Source organism: Penaeus monodon, chromosome 40 (genome assembly GCF_015228065.2).
Source record: "Penaeus monodon isolate SGIC_2016 chromosome 40, NSTDA_Pmon_1, whole genome shotgun sequence".
Classification (NCBI taxonomy): Eukaryota; Metazoa; Arthropoda; class Malacostraca; order Decapoda; family Penaeidae; genus Penaeus; species Penaeus monodon.
The window spans coordinates 13,968,085-13,990,665 of record NC_051425.1 but is presented as its reverse complement, the minus strand read 5'-3'; the positions used below and the strand labels follow the sequence as shown (position 1 = coordinate 13,990,665).

The window sequence follows — 22,581 nt, the reverse complement described above, 5'->3', positions numbered from 1 at the left end:
TTTTTTTTATATTCTTGTGAGTAGATTGGAAAGATTGTGTGTCCGAAATGCGTTTACAAGAAGTGGTATTTAGAAGAAAATTGTAATGGATTGATATCATATAGCAAGAGAGAGATTATTCGTTTTCATGCTGTTGCATCATACTGTTTGGAATTATTCAATCCCATGGAAACCAGCATGTACACGGTTATGGTTTTAGCATTTCTATATAAACCTTTTTTTGCAGTGGCGTGGCTGTTGTGCAGCTCAATGCAACGGACCTGGATTTTGATGGCAAGGCTAATCTGGAGTATGAAATAGCGGACGGAAATAAGGATGGCAAGTTCAAGATCAGTTCAAAGACGGGGCTCATTACCGTCAACGAATCCAGGAACTTGGCTGGTTTTTATCGACTAAAAGTGAGTATTCGAATATTCATTTTTCTTGTCAGAATATCATGCAAGCACTATTTTCATGACTGAGTTGACAAGCATTTTCATGGAAGTCAGGAAAGAAAGAAAAAGAATATCATCAATAACTTGGCAAAAAAACGCACGGATTTGACCCTTTTAACTAACACAAAGCCACACTTTGACTCTTAACTAACGCAAAACCACACGACCTTGCCTCTTGTAACTAACGCTCTCGTCTCTACCCTCCCCAGGTGACTGTGAATGACGGCCAGTTCGCCTCCAGCACCACAGCCAACATCCACGTGGAACCGATACCCAACACAGGCCTGAGATTCAGCGAGGACAAGTACTTCGCGGCCGTGGAGGAGAACAGCACCCGAGTGGACAAGGTAGGACACCATCCTGAAGTCCTGAGGTTCAGAAAGTGAAGACGAAGGGAAGGAAAACCATTGTTGTGAGAGTGGGTGATGGTGCATAGGTAGTGGTCGTTATTATGAGGAAGTGATTTGGCAAGATGGATTATGGTGTATGTAGTGGTCGATTTTACGAGTGAGTCATTAGATAAAACGATAGTGGTTAATATGTAGTGGTCGTTATTATGAATAATTCATTAGACGGAGGTGAATTAATTACCATCACAGTATTTAACGGAAGTAGTATTAGGGTAGAAGTAAAGATTGATGTTGCAGCGAAAAGTGAAACGTGTAAAAAAAAAATAATAATAATAATATTATCACGTTCTCAAAAACTCCCTCTGTTACAGGTGGTGATGGTGCACGTCCTGGGCAGTGAACTGAATGAACATCTGAAGTTCAGCATCCTGAATCCTACTGACATGTTCGAGATAGGAGAGACTTCAGGCGTGATCCAGACCCGAGGGAGACCATTCGACAGGGAGGTGCAGGATAACTATCTACTCATAGTTGAGGTAAGGATGGCGAAGCTGGAGGGATTGGAAATGAGAGTGAGTGATTGAGAGTGAGCGAGTGAGAGTGAGTGAGTGAGTGAATGAATGAGTGAGTGAGTGAGTGATGAGTAAGTAAGTAAGTAAGTAAGTAAGTGAGAGAGAGAGAGAGAGAGAGAGGAGAGAGAGGAGAGAGAGAGAGAGAGAGAGAGAGAGAGGAGAGAGAGAAGAGAGAGAGAGAGTGAGTGAAAGAGAGAGAGAGAGAGAGAGAGAGAGAGAGAGAGAGAAAGAGAGATTGAGTGAGTGAGTAAGTGTGTGTGTGTGTGGTGTGTGTGTGTGTGTGTGTGTGTGTGTGTGTGTGTGTGTGTGTGTGTGTGTGTGTGTGTGTGTGTGTGTGTGTGCATGTCTGCATGTCTGCATGTCTACATGTATGTATGTATGTGCATGTATGTATGTATGTATGTATGCATGTACGTATGAATGTATGTACGTACGTACGTATGTATGTATGTATGAATGTATGTGTGTGTTTTTACCCCCTTTTTACCCCTTACTCTTCCCCCCCCCAGGTCCGAAGCATCATCCCCAGCGTCCCAGCGAGAGTGGCCCACGTGCAAGTCCACGTCGTTGTCACGGACCGCAACGACAACGCCCCCATCTTCGTCAACAAACCCTACTACGGCGTCATCTCTGTCGACGCCAAGAAGAACCAAGTGGTGTTCAGGGTAAGGTTTTTTTGGGGGTGTTTCATTCTTGTTTTTTTTTGTGTGGTTGTTTGTTTGTTTGTTTGTTTTGTTTGTTTTTGTTTTTTGTTTAGGTGTTGGTGAGATTTGAGGTTGAGGTTGGAGATTACCCGTACTTTTTTATGATTATTTGAGTTCTTTATGTGTTCTCGTTGATATCAGTATATAAAAGCATCTTTTATGTTCGGTCGAAGGTGTTATAGTAAATTTCGATAATTCCCGAATATCATGAAATGTAACCAAAACAATGCGAAGTGGTTTGCTGAATAGAATATCAGTCATATATAAAAAACACGACAGAGAAGTTTGTTTGATATTGCACCTTTCTTATTACAACATTCTCACAGTGCAACATTCTCATTGCACATTCTTACTGCAACATTACATCACTACAACATTCTCTCCTTGTAATATTTTCATTGTACTTTTCTCACTGCAAGAATTACATTGCAAATTTCCCACTGCAACATTCTCTCATTGCAACAGTTTCTAATTGCACATTTCTCACTGCAACAGTATCTAATTGCACATTTCTCACTGCAACAGTATCTCATTGCACATTCTCTCTGCAACAGTATCTGATTGCACATTTCCCACTGCAACATTCTCTCCTTGCAACAGTATCTCACTGCACATTTCCCACCGCAACATTCTCTCATTGCAACCTCCTCACTCCTCCCTCAGGTCCACGCCACCGACTTCGATGCCGACGAAAACCGCGACGTCCGCTACGAACTGCAACGAGGCAACGGCGAGCTCTTCAGCGTCAGCCGGTCCACGGGCGAGATCATCCTCAGGCAGACCCTCGAAGGCCTCAAGAGCGAGTACGAGCTCATCGTCAGCGCGTACGACGGAGGTAAGAGCGGGCGGCTGTTGCGACGACGGGTTCTCCTCCCTGTCTGTTGCTTGGGGTTTGCTGTAGGGTGTTTTTTTAAAGGGAGGGAGAGAGAGAGTGAGAGTGAGAGTGAGAGTGAGAGTGAGAGTGAGAGTGAGAGTGAGAGTGAGTGAGAGAGAGAGAGAGAGAGAGAGAGAGAGAGAGAGAGAGAGAGAGAGAGAGAGAGAGAGAGAGAGAGAGAGAGAGAGAGAGAGAGAGAGTATGTGTGTGTGCGTGTGCGTGTGCGTGTGTGTGTGAGGGATTATGATGAGTGGAAGTCAGTATAAGTTTTGATTAGTGATGTTTCTAATATTATAAAAGTGTGTGTGATGATGATTATAATGTGGGAGTAGTGCTGTTTTTCACTATATTTCACATCTTTGGTGTGCTGTCTATTATTATCATTATTATTATTATCATTATTATTATTATTATTATTATTATTATTATTATTATTATTATTATTGCCACTGCTATATGTTTCTTCAGTGCATGTATTGGGCTAAACACCATTTGTTCATCGACACCATTCCTTCCACTTATTTTTACGACCTTTTTTATATTTTAGATGTTGTTAAATTCCCCTTGCTCTTCCTCTGCAGGCTCGCCACCTCTCTCCTCCCAAGTCCCGGTGCGGCTGAAGGTGGTGGACAGATCTCAGCCCATCTTTGACCGGCAGTTCTACAGTGCCACAGTGGCCGAGGATGCAGACACGCACACGCCCATCGTGACAGTCGTGGCACACAGTCAGCTCAATAGGAAGCTTATATACACCATTGTAGGAGGAAATGAACACCAGACTTTTGCCATGGAACACGAAGAAGGTGATTGGTTTGGTGTTCGGTAATCTGTGCATGGATACTGCCTTAGTTTAAATATGACTAGTTGAAATAATAACTTTATTACATTTTGATAATAAGGTCTTAAATAATGTTTTTTTTTTTTACGAAATTGTTATGTTTTTTGTTGGTGTTGTTTCAGGTTTGATCAGAGTGCAAGACGATCTTGACTACGAGAGCCAGAACACTTACCAGCTGACAGTGCGGGCCACAGACAGCCACTCGGGCAAGTGGGCGGAGGTCGTGGTGTCAGTGCAGGTGATCGACGTGAATGACAACCCTCCAGAATTCTTACAACATTTCTACAACGTCACGGTGTCCGAGGCTACAGCGATCGCTACCCCCATCCTCACCATAACCACGTCGGACCTGGACACAGGACCCAACGCTGGCGTCACCTACAGGCTCATGGGACTCAATGGAACTCTGCCTGACAACTTCTACATGGAGGGAGACTCGGGCGTATTGATTCTGAAGCAGGGACTGGACAGGGAGACGGCTCCTGTTCACCACTTCCTGGTCCAGGCCATTGACAAGGGGACACCGCCGCTCTCGTCCACAGCACATATTTTAGTAACAGGTTCGTAAAGAATGCAGGATTTGAGAAAAAGATAACGGTTTGAATGAATGCAGCATCATATTGATATCTTGTTTCCACAGTGTATACATTCCTGAGCAGCCAAAAATATTGAGAGCGCATTGTAACGAGAACGTCGTTGTCTTTCCAGTGGTGGACATGAACGACAACCCCCCAGTATTCGAGCAGCAGGCACAGCGGTGTGTGATAACAGAGGATGCCTCGAGGGGACACTTTGTCACCCTCGTCTCTGCCTCGGATGAAGATGTCAGTGATGTCGACAAACTAACGTACTCCATTGTTGATGGGAATGACATGCAAGCTTTTGTCATTGAGCCCACTACCGGTAAGTTGTATTTTCCTTACAATCATTGGCAGAAAACTAATGTATATGCATGTATGGTTTCCGAATATTGCATTAGGCTCTATGTCGTGATTATCTTCCCTTGTTTTCTCAATATTGTTCCACTATATTACTGTAAAAACTAGGCTTTGCACTAAAACCAAACCACGTTTCTCCCCAGGCATAGTAACCGTATGGAACAACCAGAAACTCCAGGAGAGTAACCAGCACATCCTCAACATATCCGTGACCGACGGCGTCTTCACAGCCTACTCGAGGCTTGTGGTGACCATTTCCCCCGTCAACGCCCGCTCCCCCACCTTCAGAGTGGCTCAGTACAACGCCCGAATACAGGAGAACGTCATCAAGACCACAGTTGCTCAAGTGTCGGCCCGAGATGACGATTCGGGTCGCTATGGAGACGTGACATATCATTTCATAGGGGACAAAGCTCACAGTTTCTTCAGGATCAATGAAAATACAGGTAAAGCGAGAAAAGACATACATTATTATACCAAAAGCTACAGAAGACATGCACTGTTATGCCACATTCATTAGATTCGATGCGGGTTTGGACTGACGTTAAGAAATGTATGAAGATCTAAATAGATTTTTTTTTTTTCGTTTTTCTTACAAAATGATATATAATCTGCAGGAGAAGTATGGACATCAAAGGTGTTTGACCGAGAAGAGAGGAGGGAATATTCCTTTACCGTCATGGCCATGGACATCGGAGGCCGCACAGGGTTCACGACGCTGCACATCACAGTCGACGACGAAAATGACAATAAACCCGTCTTTAAGCAGTCTGATTACAAGGCAATTATCAGGTCCAACACAACTGCTGGCACTATTGTGTTGACGGTAAGTGGAGATCTTCATTTATTTGTCTTTCAGTGAACTATTTGTACATGTAATCCCTCTTTCTTATTTATATAAGCAGGTGTTTCGAAGGAGTTTAGATGACACCCGGTTCTGGGATAATTTTTTTTTTTTAAATTGCATATAGACATAAAAAATGTTTGCATATAGACTCGCAGGTGTGTGTGTGTGTGTGTGTGTGTGTGTGTGTGTGTGTGTGTGTGTGTGCGTGTGCGTGTGCGTGTGCGTGTGCGTGTGCGTGTGCGTGTGCGTGTGCGTGTGTATGTGTATGTGTATGTGTATGTGTATGTGTATGTGTATGTGTATGTGTATGTGTATGTGTATGTGTGTGTGTGTGTGTGTGTGTGTGTGTGTGTGTGCGTGTGTGTGATCATTTTGTAGTTGAATACCAACCGAGGATGCGTATTTGGCTCAAGTATGTTTTTTTTCTCCAATTCAGACAAAGGAGATTCCCAAATAACAGAATCGTTGAGGACTGGAATCCCGTTTTCTTTGCAGGTTTCGGCCGAGGATCCCGACGAAGGAGAAAACGGAAACGTCACATATCAGTACCACATGTCGACTCTGCCAGATACCATGGACGCCTTCGCTATCGAGCCCACGACCGGGAATATTATTCTGAAGAAAAACGCAAATGAACTGGGTGCGTGAAGGTTATAGTTTTGGGTGTAATTTGTAAAATTTCTTTTTTCTTTATTTATTTTTTTTGTGAGGCGGGGGGGGGGGGGCATGTCATTCTATCTTGTTATTATTATTTGTAAAACGCCGGTATGGTGATGTGGGATCGAGTAAAGAATAAATATTGGGTGACAGTTTCATGTTCAAAATAAAACGGGTATTTTTTCCGCCAATACTAGTTAACATCGAGTTCTCATAAGTTTACAGATTTTACTATAAATCTGATAAAATCATAAATTCGATTGGGTTACCAAAAAAAAAAATCAATATTCCTTTTTATCCTTAAATCGATTTCACTTTCCTTTTTTTACTTTTGCAAATGACGATGGTTAAATTTGGCAATATCCTGTTAATCTTTTTTTTTTTTTTTACCAACACAGGAAGCTCAGAATTCGAGTTCTTTGTAGAAGGCAGAGATAAAGGCAAAAAGTCCCTGCATTCCAACGTCGCTGTGTTACTTCGCATTGTCGGCGTTGACGTAAAACCTCCGGAGTTTCTGTCCAGGAAATACTCGCTCCCCGTGTCGGAAGATACTCAGCCAGGTTTGTTGTTTTTGTTTGATTGCTATGTTTAATGGTAATTTCTTGTATCTTGTGTTTACGTTTTATTTTTTCTCTCCCTTTTTTATTAGTAACAAGAAAGTTTTTCTTCTTTATTTTGTTATTAAATTTAAAGAAAAGTTTTTGTTTTTTATGTAAAGAAAGGTTTGATTGTTTTTTTATTTTTCTTTAACACAGAAAAAGGTTTGGTTTTTGTTGTTTTTATCCCCCACTTGACCCTGAATTTTCCCTTTCGCTCTTCTTGATCTTCGATACTTTTAACTATGAACCATTTCCTCTTGACAACTCCAGGAACGCGCATTGGCGACGTTGCCGCCCGTTATGATGGCGAACTTCAGTACGTGGTTGACTGGGGGGGCCACGAGGTTTCCCCCCCGGTTTCAGTGTCTCCCAGTGGCACTCTGACCCTCACGGCACTCCTCGACCATGAAGAAACACAGCGTCTGTCCCTCATTGTAACGGCCGTGCCCATCGCTGAGCCCGAACTCGCCGCTAGCACGACAGTGGAGATCGAGGTGAGCTTTTGTGTGGTTGGCACCGTGGGATCAGAATTTCAGTGTTGGTGTCGTTGAAGGATCGAAATTTCATTATTATTTGGGTATTTATTTATTGTTTCGAGCTACTTGGAGAAACTGGGTTATTATTTTTGTTGTGTGACATGAACTCTGACTATTTTATTGTTAATGAATCAAGGTATTATAAGTTCAAGCTACGATAAGAAATTGGGTTCTTGTTTTTGTAACGTGAAAGTAACTCGTAACCTTTTTATTGTTAACGAATTAAGTTGTCGAATTCATATACCAAAAGAACAAACCAAAAAAAAAATACTTTCACAAGTCTTTAAATTACTGGATACACTTTTTTATAGGTTCAAGATGTGAACGACGAAGCCCCAGCGTTTGAGAGCGAGACTTACTACGTGTCTGTCGCTGAGAATACTCCCTCAGGCTCTAACGTTGTTAAAGGTATGTGCAGCTGTGTTACTGTTTATCGAAATATTTGCTAATTGCTTATGAATTTATCTCGAAGTACGGTAAGGGAAAAGAAGAGAGGGTATACTTATTGCATATGTTGATGGGTTAGTATAGGGTGTGTGTGTCATACAGATGCGTGTATTGGTGACTACGTACATGTTATGGAATCCGTGTTAACGTGGATAATTAATGCATTCCTTCGCAATTCGTCACCACAGTATTCGCCAAAGATAAGGACACCGGGAGCAACTCCGAGGTCCGCTACACCTTGGAGGAGCAGTCGCCCCTTCTGGAGGAGCCTCTCTTCACCCTCGACCCTTACTCCGGCTGGCTCTCCCTCAACCAAGAGCTCGATGCTGAGACCAAGTCCAAATATGAACTCAAGGTCGGTGGGATTCTTTTTTTAATATTTTTGTAATTTTTATGATTTTTTTTTTTTTTTTTTTTTTTTTTTTTTTTTTTTTGCGTTTTCTCGTATTGGTTTGTATGTTTTTTGGTAATTTGTATGATTCTTATTTTGGGTTTTCTCTTACAGTTTTATTTGTCTGTTTCTATATTTCTCTATTTTTCTGTTTATCGATGTATATGTATACTTATATATACTTTTCTTTTCTTTTTCTTTTGCCTTCTGTGGGGATGAATAGCAATGGGTACAATGGTTGTTAGAGCACATTTTATTTCTTGATTTCAGGTGATAGCCAAGGATAACGGGAGCCCTCAGCGCAGTTCAACGGCGACTATAATGATTGACGTTATAGATTATAACGACAATCCTCCCCAGTTTGTGAAAGACGAATATCGGTCAGCAGGTGAGCTTAAATGAACATTCGTTTGGAAGATCGTCAGCAATTTGCTTTTGGAGGTTAAATACTGCAAGAGAACTGTTTCAGTATTTTTATAAGATCCACAGCCCTTAACAGTCACCGTCTCTCCCTTTTTCCAGTGCGCGAGGATGCACTACCAGGCACTGTGGTCGTGCAGCTCGAAGTGCAGGACTACGACCTGGGAGGAGGGGCGCTGGACGGAGAGGTGGGCCAGGGCATCATCTACTACCTCACCGCCGGCAACGCCCTCCAGCACTTCCATGTCCGGAGCGGCGGCCAGATCTACGTGGCCAAGAAGCTGGACCGGGAAGTGGTCGACCAGTACGCCTTGGAAGTGACCGCTACCGACGGGGTGTTCGTTGCTAAGGCCTGGGTCTTCATTGAGATTCTGGATGTTAATGGTGAGTGTGGGAGGATTTTTTTTAATGTTTTACTTTTGTTTTTTGTTTTTATGGCTAATTTTCTGTCCTGGTTCATAGAGATATTTTCCTATAGGCTAAAGCAGGTAAATGGCATATTAAACTGTGTATATGTTCTTCTATTTTTCCCTACACGAACTTCTTCTTTTCAGATAATGGGCCCATGTGTACAACGCCCCTGTACCGCCACACCATCAGCGAGGCAGCTCTCCCCGGCACCTACTTACTGAGAGTGACAGCCACAGACAAAGACCTAACCTCCCAACCACAGTTCTACGTCACAGGGCAGGGTGCAGGGAGCTTTGTCATGGACCAGGAAACGGGACAGCTGACGGTGGCGAAACAGCTAGACAGGGAAACGCAGTCCCAGTTCTCGTTGAAGGCTATAGTGAAGGACGGGACCAATGAGGAATGGCAGTGCACGTGCCAGGTGGAGATTGAGATAACGGATGTGAATGACAATGCTCCCGTGTTCAGTATGCCGAGTTACAGTATTAACGTACCTGAAAATTCCCCAGAGAACCTGCTCTTATTGAAAATACACGCAGCGGATCCTGATAAAGGTGCATATTTCTGTCACTTTTGAAATTATTTAAAAAAATAAAGTTGCTAAATCACCTCGACACACTAAGTTTCTTATAAAAAATATACAAGTATAAAACTGTATTTACCTATTTTACAAACATTATTTCTCATTCCAGGAATGAACAGAAAAGTGACCTACGGAATAGAAGGAAACGATATATTTTTGATGGATCGCCAGACAGGGATCTTGAGCGTAACTCAGAGCTTGGACAGAGAAAAGCAGGCTATGTATAACCTCACTGTCATTGCGAAGGACCACGGTACACCACAGCTCTCCGCCAGAACGAACATCCTTGTGTTAGTTTCAGGTAGGTCAGAAATGGTTATCAGTGTTAATTGATCAGAGACAGGCTAGAGGTAAGAGGATAGCACCCATAAAGGAGAATGTTATCAGTCAATCCGAATTTCAAGACACTGTGGTTCTCCCTATAAAAAATAGTCAGCAATAATTAAGAAATATCGAAAATGTAGCATGCATTCATCGTCTGAAATCGGATAGAATTGAGTGATTGTGGATGAAGCAGTGGCATATAGAATATACATGAACTATCCTGGGACCCACAAGGTGCTACAGGATGGTGATACCAAATAAAAGTTTGTTTGGTGGATATCGTATTGGAGTTTATTTGAACTTCTTTTTTGTTTTTTAGATATGAATGACAATCCTCCAGAGTTTGCAAGTCACACATACTACACAACAGTGACAGAGAGTGCAACTATAGGCTCTGAAATCGTCAGAGTCTTGGCCACGTCACGTGACTCGGGAAAGAATGCTGAAATAACATACTCTATCATTGGTGGCAATGAACACCGCAAGTTCTCCATCAACCCGAAGACAGGTAATGTTCATTTGCATTGAATATTGACTCACTTGAAATGTACCTCTCTTAGAGTTCATTAGCTGCAAGTAATTCATAGAATAAGCATCACTTCCTAAATAAAACCTTATCTTTTGAAATTACCTACAAGTAATTCTTAATACAAACATCAGTCTCTAAATAAAACCTTATCTTTTAACTCTGCCTACAAATAATTCACAATACAAACATCAGTCTCTGAATAAAACCTCATCTTTTGACAGGCGTTGTATCGGTGCTGGACCCTCTAGACTACGAGAGAGCCCACAACTACCAGCTGACCGTTCAGGCTACAGATGGTGGAGAACCTCCTCTCTCCAACCACGCTACCGTCAACGTCACCATCACAGACATCAATGACAATGCGCCCATATTCCTACAGAATTCCTACTCTGCTATAGTCAACGAGGCTGCTCTGAATCGAGAGAGACTCATCCAGGTATGGTGAATTCTGGTAGAATAGTTTTTTTTTTTTCTACTGTTGTGGAAATTTCATTCAGGTTTTGAAATAACTCGCTCATCTCGCATTTTTATTAAGAACCAAAGGGATGTACAAGGAATGAAACAGAAATTATGATACATTTTTATTTCATGTTCACATATGCATTGATGAAGTATGAAAAGCTCAACAATCATTTTACAAATTTCAATAAAATTACCAGTAATTACATTCGAGTAGTTTCAGAAGAAAAAGAAAACAATATTTATCTAAAATTAATACTAAGGGAGATTTAAAGATCACTCGTTTCCCTTACAGGTCATAGCGACAGACTTAGACAGTGAAGCTAATGGCAAGATCAGCTATGCCATAGCTAATGGAGACCCCAAGAAGCAGTTCCAGATCGACCCTCAGTCAGGACACGTGTCTGTAGCTGGACCGCTCGACAGGGAGACCGTCTCATCCTACAACTTGGAGGTGATTGCCCTGGATCATGGCATTCCTCAGCGGTCCGGCTCGGTCATGCTGAACATCGAGGTCAGCGACGCCAATGACAATCCTCCTGTGTTTGTCGAGACCAACCATACTGCTTATGTTCAGGTGAGATTTTGTGTTGATCGAGAGGGAGTGAATGGGAGAATATGTGTGTGTGTGTGTGTGTGTGTGTGTGTGTGTGTGTGTGTGTGTGTGTGTGTGTGTGTGTGTGTGTGTGTGCATGTGTGCGCGTACGTGCGTGTGCGCGCGCGCGTTGCTGCTGCATGTGTGTGTGTGTGTGTGTGTGTGTGTGTGTGTGTTCATGCCTGTGTATGTGTGTCTGTATTGTCTTTCCTGTCTGTCTTAGATAAATTGAGACTAATTTTTCCTTATAAATCATTCACAGGAGGACAAACCAGTCAACCATCTGGTCTTCAAGTTCGACATCATTGACAATGATGACGAAGCCTCTGGTAATGGTAGGCCCTTTCACCTTTGAGATTCGGAATGGGAATGAAAACAACGAATTCCGGATGACTCAGGATGGACACCTGCGCACCGCTACGAAGTTCAACCACATGGTCAAGGCAGACTACCATTTGCTCATAAGGGTGTATGACAATGGGCGTCCCCCACTCTTTGCAGAGACATGGATTGACGTCAAGGTTTGTGTGGCTGCTTACTTCCATTATTATCTTTGTTTTGTTTTGGTGTTTCATGAGGTGTGATCTTTAAATCTCTAAAGGTATTATCATTAAATGAATATTTAAATTTCCCTTCGCAGATCATCGAAGAGTCTCGCTACCCTCCGATGGTACTCCCTCTCTACGTGACAGTATTTGTCCACACAGGAGACTACTTTGGTGGTGTCCTTGGCAAAATCAAAGCTGCAGATGAGGACCCATATGACACACTCACGTACTCTGTTATATCCAGCCACAACGGAGGAACCTCTAGGTACTTCTCCATTGACCCCCGTGACGGCACTCTGTCTTCTGTGGGCGGTTTGGATGAGGGATCCTACACCGTCAACATTTCAGTAACAGATGGGAAGTTCACAACCATTGGTCAAGCAGAGACTGATGTTATTAATATTAGTGATGAAATGGTAGAGAACGCTGTCATTGTGCAACTGGGAGGGGCAACTGCAGAGGAGTTCCTTCTGTCCTACAAGCGCAGTTTTCACAGAGGTATCAAGAACCTCATGAATGTAAAGTCGAGGGACGTCATCATCCTCAGTCTCCAAAACAGCCACACAAGAACCAGACGAGATGGCAAGAAGAAAGTGAGCAAAGGAAAATATGGAACTGCAGCTGATCTTGATGTGTTATTTGCTGTAAGGAAGAATGGAGGTGCTTTCTACCCAAGGAGCCTGGTTCGTAAGAAGGTCACCTCTGGTCAGCAGACATTGGAATCGGTGCTTGGACTGCAGGTGATAGGTGTGGTGGAAGATGAGTGCACAGAAGATACCTGCGAAAATGGTGAGTGCAGGGAACAAGTGGTGCTGGATGACAGCCAGGTTGCCATTGTAACAGATACTAAGAGCTATGTATCTCTGCACCACCGCCATGAGTCAAAGTGTGTCTGCCCCATTGGCTTCTCTGGTGCCCGTTGTGAGATTGTCATCAACGAGTGTGCACACAACCCATGCCCTTCATTCAAGATATGTGAACCAGATAGTTCAAGACTTGGATATATATGTGTTTGCCCAGAAGGTTTGGTTGGTGCCACATGCAGCTTGAACAAGACCAGCTGCATAGGGAGAGACACTAATCCGGAATGTTACTCTCCTGTCTCCCCCTTGTCATTCCGAGGCAAAAGCTATACACAATACTCCCTCAGAAACCCAATTGAGCGACACTTCTCCTTCTCTCTCTGGTTCCGCACACTGCATCCATCTGGGAATTTGATGTTCACCGCTGGAAGAATTGATTATAGCATCCTGGAGGTAATTTGGTATTCATTTTTTTCAGTGATTATTCAAGTAGAGATGTTGATTTGATTAAAGTGAATGAAAGTTTAGTGATGGATATTATCTGTTTTGAATATATTTCTCACATAATTAATATTTCTCTCATCTTTACAGCTTGAGGAAGGGGAAGTCAGGTACAGGTGGGACTTGGGGAGTGGAGAAGGCCTTGTAACTGTATCATCTGTTCGAGTAGATGATGGGCAGTGGCATCATGTAGGTTTAGAGCGGTTTGGCAACACGGCTGAAGTGACGGTTGATGGCCAGTTCAGGGAACAAGGAGCCTCCCCTGGTTCATCAGACCTTCTCAATCTTGAAACCCCACACCTGTACCTTGGAGCAGAAGTGAGACCATGGGCAGGAGCCCAGGACCCACGGCAAGGGATGGTTGGTTGCATTGATGACCCTAGAGTGGATGATACCCCCTTACCTCTGACTCATCAGGCAACCACCAAGGTGGCATCACTTACCCGCCTGGCCCACGTGGTGCAACACTGCCAGTCTGAGTTACAGCCTCCAGGTGTCTGTGGTGCTCACCCCTGTCTTAATGGTGGCACTTGTGAAGAACGCGGTGCATCCTTCATTTGCCAGTGCCATCCCCGTTTCCTTGGGTCACGTTGCGAGCTGGACTCCAATCCTTGTGCTTCCTCACCTTGTTTAAACAATGGCCACTGTGTCAACATTGAAAACACTTACAGATGTGAATGTCCAGCTCGTGTGTCAGGCCCTCGCTGCCAGTACATGTATTGCAACCCTAATCCTTGTCTGAACAGAGGAACTTGTGAGGAGGGTATTTCTGGCCCAATTTGCAAGTGCCGTGGGTTCACTGGAGCCTACTGTAATATTGACATCAATGAATGTGCCAAGAACCCCTGTCTGAATGGCGGCAGCTGCATCAACACGTATGGGAGCTTCCGATGCATGTGTCCAGGAAATGCTACAGGGACTTACTGTGATGCTGTCAGAGGAACACTGATCGATATTGGAATGGAGGAGGTAGGTTTACAGACAGGGCCATACGTGAAGCAAACTTTCAGATGCTGAACAAAAATTGTGCATTCATATCTTTATTTTCAGGAAAAATGTCTCCATGTACTAATTTACATCTCATTACAGATCATCTACATAGTCATTGGCATAGTATCAGTCATCATTCTTGGCCTGATCATTGTCTTAGCAATGCACTGCCGAGAGAGGAGAGCTGCTCGCAGAAGACAGTTGATAGAGCAGACAAACCATGTTATCCTGAAACCCAAAAATACAGACAATCATAACATCTACAAGAGAAATTCTAAGATGAGCAATCTGGAAGCCTCACAGGTAAATATACTGGAATTTGTTTTTTTTTTTCTACCTTTATTATATTCATTAGCACTTTACAAAAATATTTGCTGTGTGCCTGTATTTGTGTGTTCATAACTGTGTGGATTTCATTAGGTAATTATCAAACTAAAATATTTCTTTAAACAATATTTTAATGCACTGAAGGTGATGTTTTAAGCTAGTTATAACCCTTATATGTAAAGAGTATATGATGATACTCATTTTTATTTTTGCTTTTTGTATTTTGGTACCTTTGTGCAATCTTTTAAAACTACACTTAAATTTGCAGATGTAGAAATCACATCTAGAAATTTGCTTACATCACCAGATTGCCACTTTAGCTTTTTATGATTATTTAATAGAGGCTTTGCATGTGCCATAGGCTTCAAGATTATTTTACACATGCATTTCATCAATAAGTTTTGAGACATTTTTTTCCACAAACTTTGTGTAATAGTGTCTGAACTAACAGAGGTAAATCATCAAAATGTAGCCTCCTAATCATAAATAAAGGAATTGAAGGGGTTGAATACAATACAATAATCCCCCAAGCATATCTAAATGGCCCTGCTCATGTCTTGGCATAAAGTCTGTATTTTGATGAAGTACCGCACTTCCTCCCAAAGCAGCCCCGTCAGGTCATGATTGTTGTGTTGGCTGCGCCTTACTGTTGTGTTGGCTTGTATGTGTTGCAGAATCCGCACGGTTGCACGCCTCGCCCCGACTCCTACCCCACTAGTCCTAGTGAACCTGCGTACATGCCGCTAAACAACTTTGACACCATCCGTAGCTACGGCTCAGCTGGGGATGAGCTAGAGAACCTTCCACAGTACTCCCGGGACTTTGTTCAAAACATATCCAAGCCCAACAGCCTCCACCATCACCATCACCTCCACACCCCCCAGATTAACCCTCTTGGGACCCCCCGGGGCTCCACCCTGGGCTCCACCATGGGCTCCACCCTGGGCTCACCAGGATCCACTTTGGCAGCAGATACAGACAGTTTGCATAAACCGTGGAAGGATGCACTTGCACATAATCTGAAGGACACCTACTATGAGAATGCCAAGATCCAAAATGGTTTGTATTGTGCACGTCTTCATTCTCTTCATTCTTGCTGGGGTTAGAGAACATCCTCTCAAGCCTTAACGTCTTTGCAATTGGAAACTGGCAATAAAATATCTATAATGTGTTCCCCAACTTTTTATAGTTTAAAAAAGAAAATGATTTTGCTTTTGCTTTCAGTTTTGTATGATGTCAGGGTTCAAGTTTGTTTGTTTTTTTCTGTTTTTTTGTTACAAGGCAGGAAAATATATTACAAAAATGTCACTGTTCTATTATGGCAGGAGAATATATAAAGTGAAAATGTCCAGGTTCCACAATGGCAGGAAAATATATAAAGTCAATATGTCTTTGGCCTAAATACCTTTTGTTGGTGGGGAGAATCATGCCAGCTGCTGTCTTGTTCTTGCCAGATGTAAAGTTCCGTCAGGGTGAGTACATGAGCCTCAAGAAACTAAGTGTTGATGGCAGCACCAGGGATGATGCTAGTGTGCGGTCTGGGGCCTCAATGGACGATCTGCCAGGTGAGTTTCGTCGTCCTCCCCTTTTTTCGTCTTCATCTTTCTCTCTCTCTGTTCTGTTGGTCAAGTTCAGAATGTTAATAAAAGCCCAAAATTGTAGCATGAATTTAAACATTGTTATTAGTGCATCATGCATATTATAAATGTGTCTTAGCATATGTTGCAGACTGAGTAGCATGTTTGCGCTTGCTTGTATGTGCTTTTTATATTATTTTTTTACACTAGCACTTCTTTAATTTTAAGATGTTGTTATTAGCCTTAGGTAAAATGAGCAGAAGTACGTATAAAATTACCTTGTTCACTCTAGGAGTGGGAGGAGAACATTACAGTTCTTGTTACATTAAAGATCATGACACTTACAGTACCCACCTCTAACTTGAGGATTCTGTCACCTTTGTCACTGTATAGACCTGTAAATGAGATATGTGACTTCCTTAAATAAACAGTGTATGGATATATAAGTAATAAGTAAGGTCTCTTCATCCATAAATAAGTAATTTGCAGTATATATTTATTTATTTTATTTATTTATCTATTTTCTTAAGTTATCATATGTACAGTATTCATTCATTCTTTGCAAGCTGCTCTTTTAAACTAAAATGTTCTGTGTAGCATGATTCTTCTTTTGTTCAAAATAACTGATAACATCAACATTTCTTTTCAATAATATTTTTGGGTTTAAACATATTTTATGTTACATTTTTAAATCATTTTAACATGGTCAAAAGAAGTGATTCAACGTAAGCTTTTAGGAAGATTACAAGAAAAAGTTTACACAAACGTGTCCTTATTTAGTCGTAAACCTAATTAGTCTCCTTAACGAAGATATTTTACAGTAGAGAATTTGTTTAAAAAAAAGACATGTTATACTTGTACTAGTTAGACTTGTACAGAAAGTCTGTGAGTTCATTATAGGTAACTACAGTATAAAAAAAAAAAAAAAAAAAGGGATTTTATTCTTTCTAGTTTAAAGTTACATACATAATATTTAAAGGGTTCTTTTTTTTTTTTCTTTTTTTTTTTTTTTCTTTTTTTCTTCAGGCATTATATCTCACATGACAGACTGGCCACACTGAACTCATAGTACCTCTTCCTTTTTAACATCAAATTTAAAATACCCCTTTTGCTGATACAGTTCACCTACGCGTGTGTACTGAATCTGTATTTAAATACTTAAAAATTACTAAACCCCCTTGTAAACAGTACGGAAATCTGTTAAGTACCTTCTGTGTCATCTTATTTGATTTTGGACTTCATGTTAAATATTTCCTTATCTCCCTGTGCTTGCTTCGGCACCGTCATCACAACACAAAGAATGACGGATTATTAAATTCCTCTATAAATCCTGTTGTAAATTGACATGTACTTATTCATAGTTGTACATATATTGTGAATAAGATGATAGGATGCGGGATTAGAATCATCCTCCTCGCAAGGAATTAGCTTCAAAGAAAAGGGTGACAGATGCTGTAAGTGTGAGGGTGAAAGTGTTATGATCAATTTGCTTCTGCTGTGCTTTAGATCTCAACAGCACATGGGTATATGCATCTGTGCTGTATGTAGATGTAAGAAAAGAAAAAGAAAATGGCTTTCTTCCAGCAGCATTATGATTGCTGTAAAAGTATTGACAAATTATTTGCGTCTGCTGCGTCCACCTAAAATGCAAGGAATCCAAATAAACCTATTACTGTTTTGTGCATGTTGGAAGCAGACACTTGTATGTGCATAATTGGTCCTCATTGATCAGATAAAGCTGCAATTTGATATGCCCATTCAAGGTTAAAATCAAGATTAAAAAAAAAAAAAAAGAGTTGACATCCCCCCCCCCATCCCCAAATTCTAAAAATAAAAAAAAACATAAACGTCATAAATATAGCCTGGACATGATGCCAAAGAATGAGGGCCAATTTTCTTTTTCTCCTTTCTTCTGTGACTTGTGTTGTGACTAACCTGTGTCCCGGTGTCCACGTGGTGGCAGGCTACCATTGGGATTGCTCGGATTGGGCGCGACCCTCCCAGAACCCACTTCCCAACATCATGGAAGTTCCCGGAGGAGAAGTGAGAGATTCCTCCTCATACCATTCCAATGAGTCTAACGAATCTATAGTAGTGAAGCCAGCAGAAAATCAGCCTTTGATGCCCCCAGGTAGGCTTGATAGATGATGAAGAATATCCCACTTTTTATTTTTTATTTTTTTTATTTTTATTTTTTATTATTTTTTTTTATTTTTTTTTTTTTTTTTGTTCTTTTCCCCACTTTTGGTTTTACAGTGTTATTTTTCAGGTAAGATATATTACAGTGATTTTAAGAGCATCTTTGTTGTTTCATTAACTTGGTTCATGATGATAGTTGGTGAGAGAGATTTGCAAGATAAAGAATATTTTTATAGGAAGAGGTGTCATGATTTAACCCCCTTGCTAATGGGTTAAATGTAACTGCAACACCAACAAATAAACATATTTTCGATAAATGTGCAGTTTCAGAATGTCTTGCCATATAATAGCAGCTGGTAATTAAAAATAAATTTACTATATGACAGCCTTTGCAACATACAACCCTCTAAGACTTTCAGTGCAGATAGAAACTATTGGCCTATAATTCAGCACTTAAGTGGAAACCAATCATAAATGTACCTAAAATTAATCCAAAATTCCTAAAACCTTCATTCAGAGAGAGAGAGAGAGAGAGAGAGAGAGATGCCTTCATGCTTTTTAGATGTAGGACAATAGATCCAAGTTAGACTTATATTGGTCAGTAATGAAAGCTAGTAGCCAGCAAAGCCATTGTTTCTCATCATCAGATATTTATAGTTGATAATTTTTTTTTTTTATATAATTTTTTTTACATTCATTTTCACAATTATTTCTCTCTTTATATAATTCCATACAATAGTTCCTGGTAACTAGCATGATGTAGTATGGATGTATGGTCTTCCAAAACACAAGTCTTGATTAGAAGTCCTTTTGCTCCAAATGGTTGCACACCCCCACTTTACTGTATTGGGGCTAGATGAGTATGGATAAAGTGGCAGTTGCTAGACATGCAAGTACTATTACGGGGTCCAACTGCGAGGAGTTGGCTATACAGTCTTCATCTCAGAAGCTATTCATTGTCTTTCAGATCTTTCTCATCATTTATCAGTGTTTGGTTATTAATTTTATTCTATCAGACATTTAAAGCACTCGATTCAATATGTAAATAATTTTTAAATATAAAAGTAAAAACAATGATAACTGAACTTCAAAGTACATCAACAGGGTATACACAATGCATGGTAAATGTGGTACTTTAGATTAAGTAAGAATGAATCAGGGAAGATTTCCCTTTTGAAATCCCATGGAGAGAAACTCAGTGCCAATTTTGAATTGCAGTGGAGGGCCCAGTAGATCCTGGTAGAGATATGGAGACCTTGCCAGCAGATGAGCTTGTAAGTGAGTGTGGTACTGAATTCGAGCTTGAGTCCCGACCTGACCTAGATACCTCACAATTACTCGACCCCAATTCTGACGCAGGGGCCGAGTCTGACACTTCACTCTTCATTCCCCAACCTCAAAGGTATAGTAGAATAGCTGTAGACTTCATAAAAGTCAGAGGAAAATTTATTTAGCCTTGTATTGAGTTTGCAAGGTAATTATTGTAATGCATGTGAACTTTTTTTTATTATTAATTTTATGGGAGGAGGTAATAAAATGAAAAGGGTTTTATTCAATTAATTCTCAAGAATAGACTTAACTAATTGGGACTGGAAACTTGGCTGTAAATTTTAAGTTTGATAGATGTATATAAATACATTATATTGAAATTTTATTATTTTCACAGCACAAGAGGGCAAAGGAAGTTTCATATAATTCATTATCATTTAAAACCACTCTTCCTTTCCAGATATGAAACTCACCCGAACCAGTATCTCCCACGTTACCAAGTGGGAAGTGAAACAGAAACCGACGACGAGAGGGGGAAGTTGCTGAACACACTTGATGATCCCTACAGTGTAGTCTACAGGCCTCCACCAATCAACCATCTCCCAGAGGACCGCGATGGTGCCACATACTCTCCTTACAGAGTTCGGAGCAATCGCAGGCATGACACCGTTAAACGCTTTAGTGAATTTGGAGCAGATATATCCGTGATTTCTGGCATGGAAGACGAAGAGGAAGGAGCCTCCTTGTGGGGTGGTGCAGCATCCAATACATCTGCATCTGACCTGGACAATGTCTGTGATATTGAGGACTCAGAAGTCAACTCGGAGTTTGAGAATGACGACAAAATTAAGAAATAGATTTGATGGATCGCTAGATTTAAAAAAAAACAAAATGGGAGAAAAAAAAAAAATCCAAGTGAAAGCGCACAAATAGTTTAAACCAAGGAAAGATGTACAGTTGTCTTCAAAAAGTACTTTTAGGAATATGACTGAAAAATGGAAAAGAAAAGGATATTTTAGGGCAATGGTATTCTCATTAGTGTCTGTGGAAATGTGTCAAGTGGATTCTTTTGTGAATTACAGCTGCCATTTCTTAGTGCCTGTAAGCTGACTAAGGTTAAATAGGGATTCCTTTTAAGTGTTATGTATATCTTCCAGTGTGCCTAAAATCCAAGGTTTTCAATGATACACGAGGACATAGAAAGGGTTCCAGATATTTTCTGAAGTGAACCTGAATTTTGATTTCCTTGGGCAAAGTGCCAATTTCTATCAAAGTTTCCAAAAGAGAAAATCTAGACAAGTGTGTGGTATAGATGCATTATACTTTAGTCAATAGCACTGGAGATGATAGAAGTTTGTCTGCGAACAAGTGACAAGATGTCTCCCTTGATTATTTAGATTCTCAAGGCTATTGGTGCTACTCTGAACTGCGCGACTCATGCCAGCAGATGGATCAGTCTGCTAGTACTTAGAAGTCGCCTGTGTAAAACAGTGACTGTAAATAAGTACTGTAAATATAAAAAAAAAAAAGTGGTCATTGTAAATAATTTCCAAAATGTGTTCCACAGAATGTTTATATTTTTTCCAGTGTGAACTGACAGGGTTAGATTCTTCAGGTAAGGTGTCAAGCTGCCTGTGAAGATTCTTGGTAACTAACCAGTCACAGATTGGGCTGAATGACTGACTAGTCCATGTTAGAAATAGGTAATATGTAATGCATTTTTTGCATTTCATTGTATCATTATTGGTACTACATTTTGGTATTTTAGATTCATTTATATGTCTCATTTTATCACTGACTCCTTATTTCATTATTCATAGGACGATAGATTAAAATATGATTTGTGTTTACACAAAGTCATTGGAGATTTTTCTTTTCTTACTGTAACGTATGTGAAATGTTTAGAAACTATTAATTGTATTTATTTTAATAGAACTGATTGCATTTAAAATGGAAGACTTCCCTCCTGTTTAAGGTGGCAGTTTCTTGTGTCCTTAAGTGTCCTTGTGCAAAGAGCATAGGAGAGAGTTGGTGTTGTGGCCAGGCAGTGCCGGATGCCCATCTAGCCGTAGCGGGGTTTGTCCTGCAGTTGCCATGACGACCTGGAATGATGCTTGTTGCTAAACTTGATTAACATGAATTGAGCAGCTTTTATATATATACATATATATATAAATATAAACTTTTAAAAATATTACTTCAGTAATTTTTATGTATTTTATTGACAATGATATATTAATTAATCCAATCAAGCATAGACAATTCTCCAAAACTGCTTCCCAAAACAGGCTTCCTCCATAACCAAGGAACGTTTTTGTAAACATAATTGAATATTCAAATTGCATTACTTGTACGTTGGAACTGGAGATGTAAGTTCACCTCTTTTATTTACTCAGTTTGACATGTGACATGATCAGTAAAACAAGTTTTTTTTAATGTTATCAATATTAATCTATTTTGTTTCTGGAACTAACAAAGAAACCCCTGTTTATAATATCGAAGGACTGATTACTGACCATGTCATGAACATTGTGCTTTGCAATCCTACCAGCTGTCATATCCTCTGTACCATTCCGTTCCTGATAGGTTATTGTACTAACCGAAGTACTTGTGATAATAGCTATACTCTGTAGAGGAGGGATTCATATTTTTAATGTGAACTAATACAGGAGTAACGGTTATATTAAAACAGTTTTATGAATAATTGTATGGTTGCTTTGGCAGCTATTGTTTTATACAGATTTTGTAAATAAACTTGTAATAACTTGTTACTGGTATTTATTAAAGCCAGAACTGCACCACAGAAGTGTTGTAAATACAAGCCATATCGGATCTGTATCTTCCGTGATCTAAGAGCCTTTGTCTTTTAAGAGTAATTCTTACAGTACTGTAGTGCTTTCAGTGAACAAGATGAACTTA

At 40.6% G+C, this 22,581-nt stretch overlaps 3 protein-coding genes across 4 annotated transcripts in view; all 3 read left to right on the top strand.

Moving 5' to 3' along the window:
• Positions 1–2,895, top strand: part of LOC119597926 (fat-like cadherin-related tumor suppressor homolog) — a 191,189-nt gene extending 188,294 nt beyond the window's left edge. The window contains exons 16-20 of the transcript XR_005230940.1: positions 227–398; positions 644–781; positions 1,156–1,320; positions 1,866–2,021; positions 2,724–2,895. The gene's annotated coding sequence lies outside the window, so the exon portion shown is untranslated. The remainder of the gene's footprint in view (positions 1–226; positions 399–643; positions 782–1,155; positions 1,321–1,865; positions 2,022–2,723) is intronic.
• On the top strand, positions 48–11,419 carry LOC119598016 (protocadherin Fat 1-like). Its single transcript, XM_037947662.1, has 24 exons — positions 48–82; positions 227–398; positions 644–781; positions 1,156–1,320; positions 1,866–2,021; positions 2,661–2,895; positions 3,516–3,737; positions 3,895–4,332; positions 4,481–4,675; positions 4,854–5,156; positions 5,328–5,536; positions 6,053–6,197; positions 6,613–6,774; positions 7,084–7,307; positions 7,661–7,757; positions 7,985–8,151; positions 8,458–8,575; positions 8,710–8,991; positions 9,162–9,572; positions 9,711–9,902; positions 10,245–10,433; positions 10,676–10,890; positions 11,209–11,303; positions 11,398–11,419. The coding sequence occupies exons 1-24, from the start codon at positions 48–50 to the stop codon at positions 11,417–11,419; spliced, it is 4,587 nt and encodes a 1,528-aa protein (XP_037803590.1).
• LOC119597928 (fat-like cadherin-related tumor suppressor homolog) lies at positions 11,294–22,430 on the top strand. Of its 2 annotated transcripts, XM_037947595.1 has the most exons (10): positions 11,294–11,490; positions 11,771–12,029; positions 12,149–13,312; positions 13,451–14,329; positions 14,450–14,653; positions 15,352–15,736; positions 16,132–16,242; positions 18,218–18,385; positions 19,612–19,795; positions 20,123–22,430. In XM_037947595.1, the coding sequence occupies exons 1-10, from the start codon at positions 11,441–11,443 to the stop codon at positions 20,517–20,519; spliced, it is 3,801 nt and encodes a 1,266-aa protein (XP_037803523.1). In that variant the 5' UTR covers positions 11,294–11,440; the 3' UTR covers positions 20,520–22,430. The 2 variants fall into 2 exon arrangements, with proteins under 2 accessions (XP_037803523.1, XP_037803524.1); XM_037947596.1 differs by lacking the exon at positions 18,218–18,385.
• Positions 22,431–22,581: the final 151 nt, after the last annotated feature.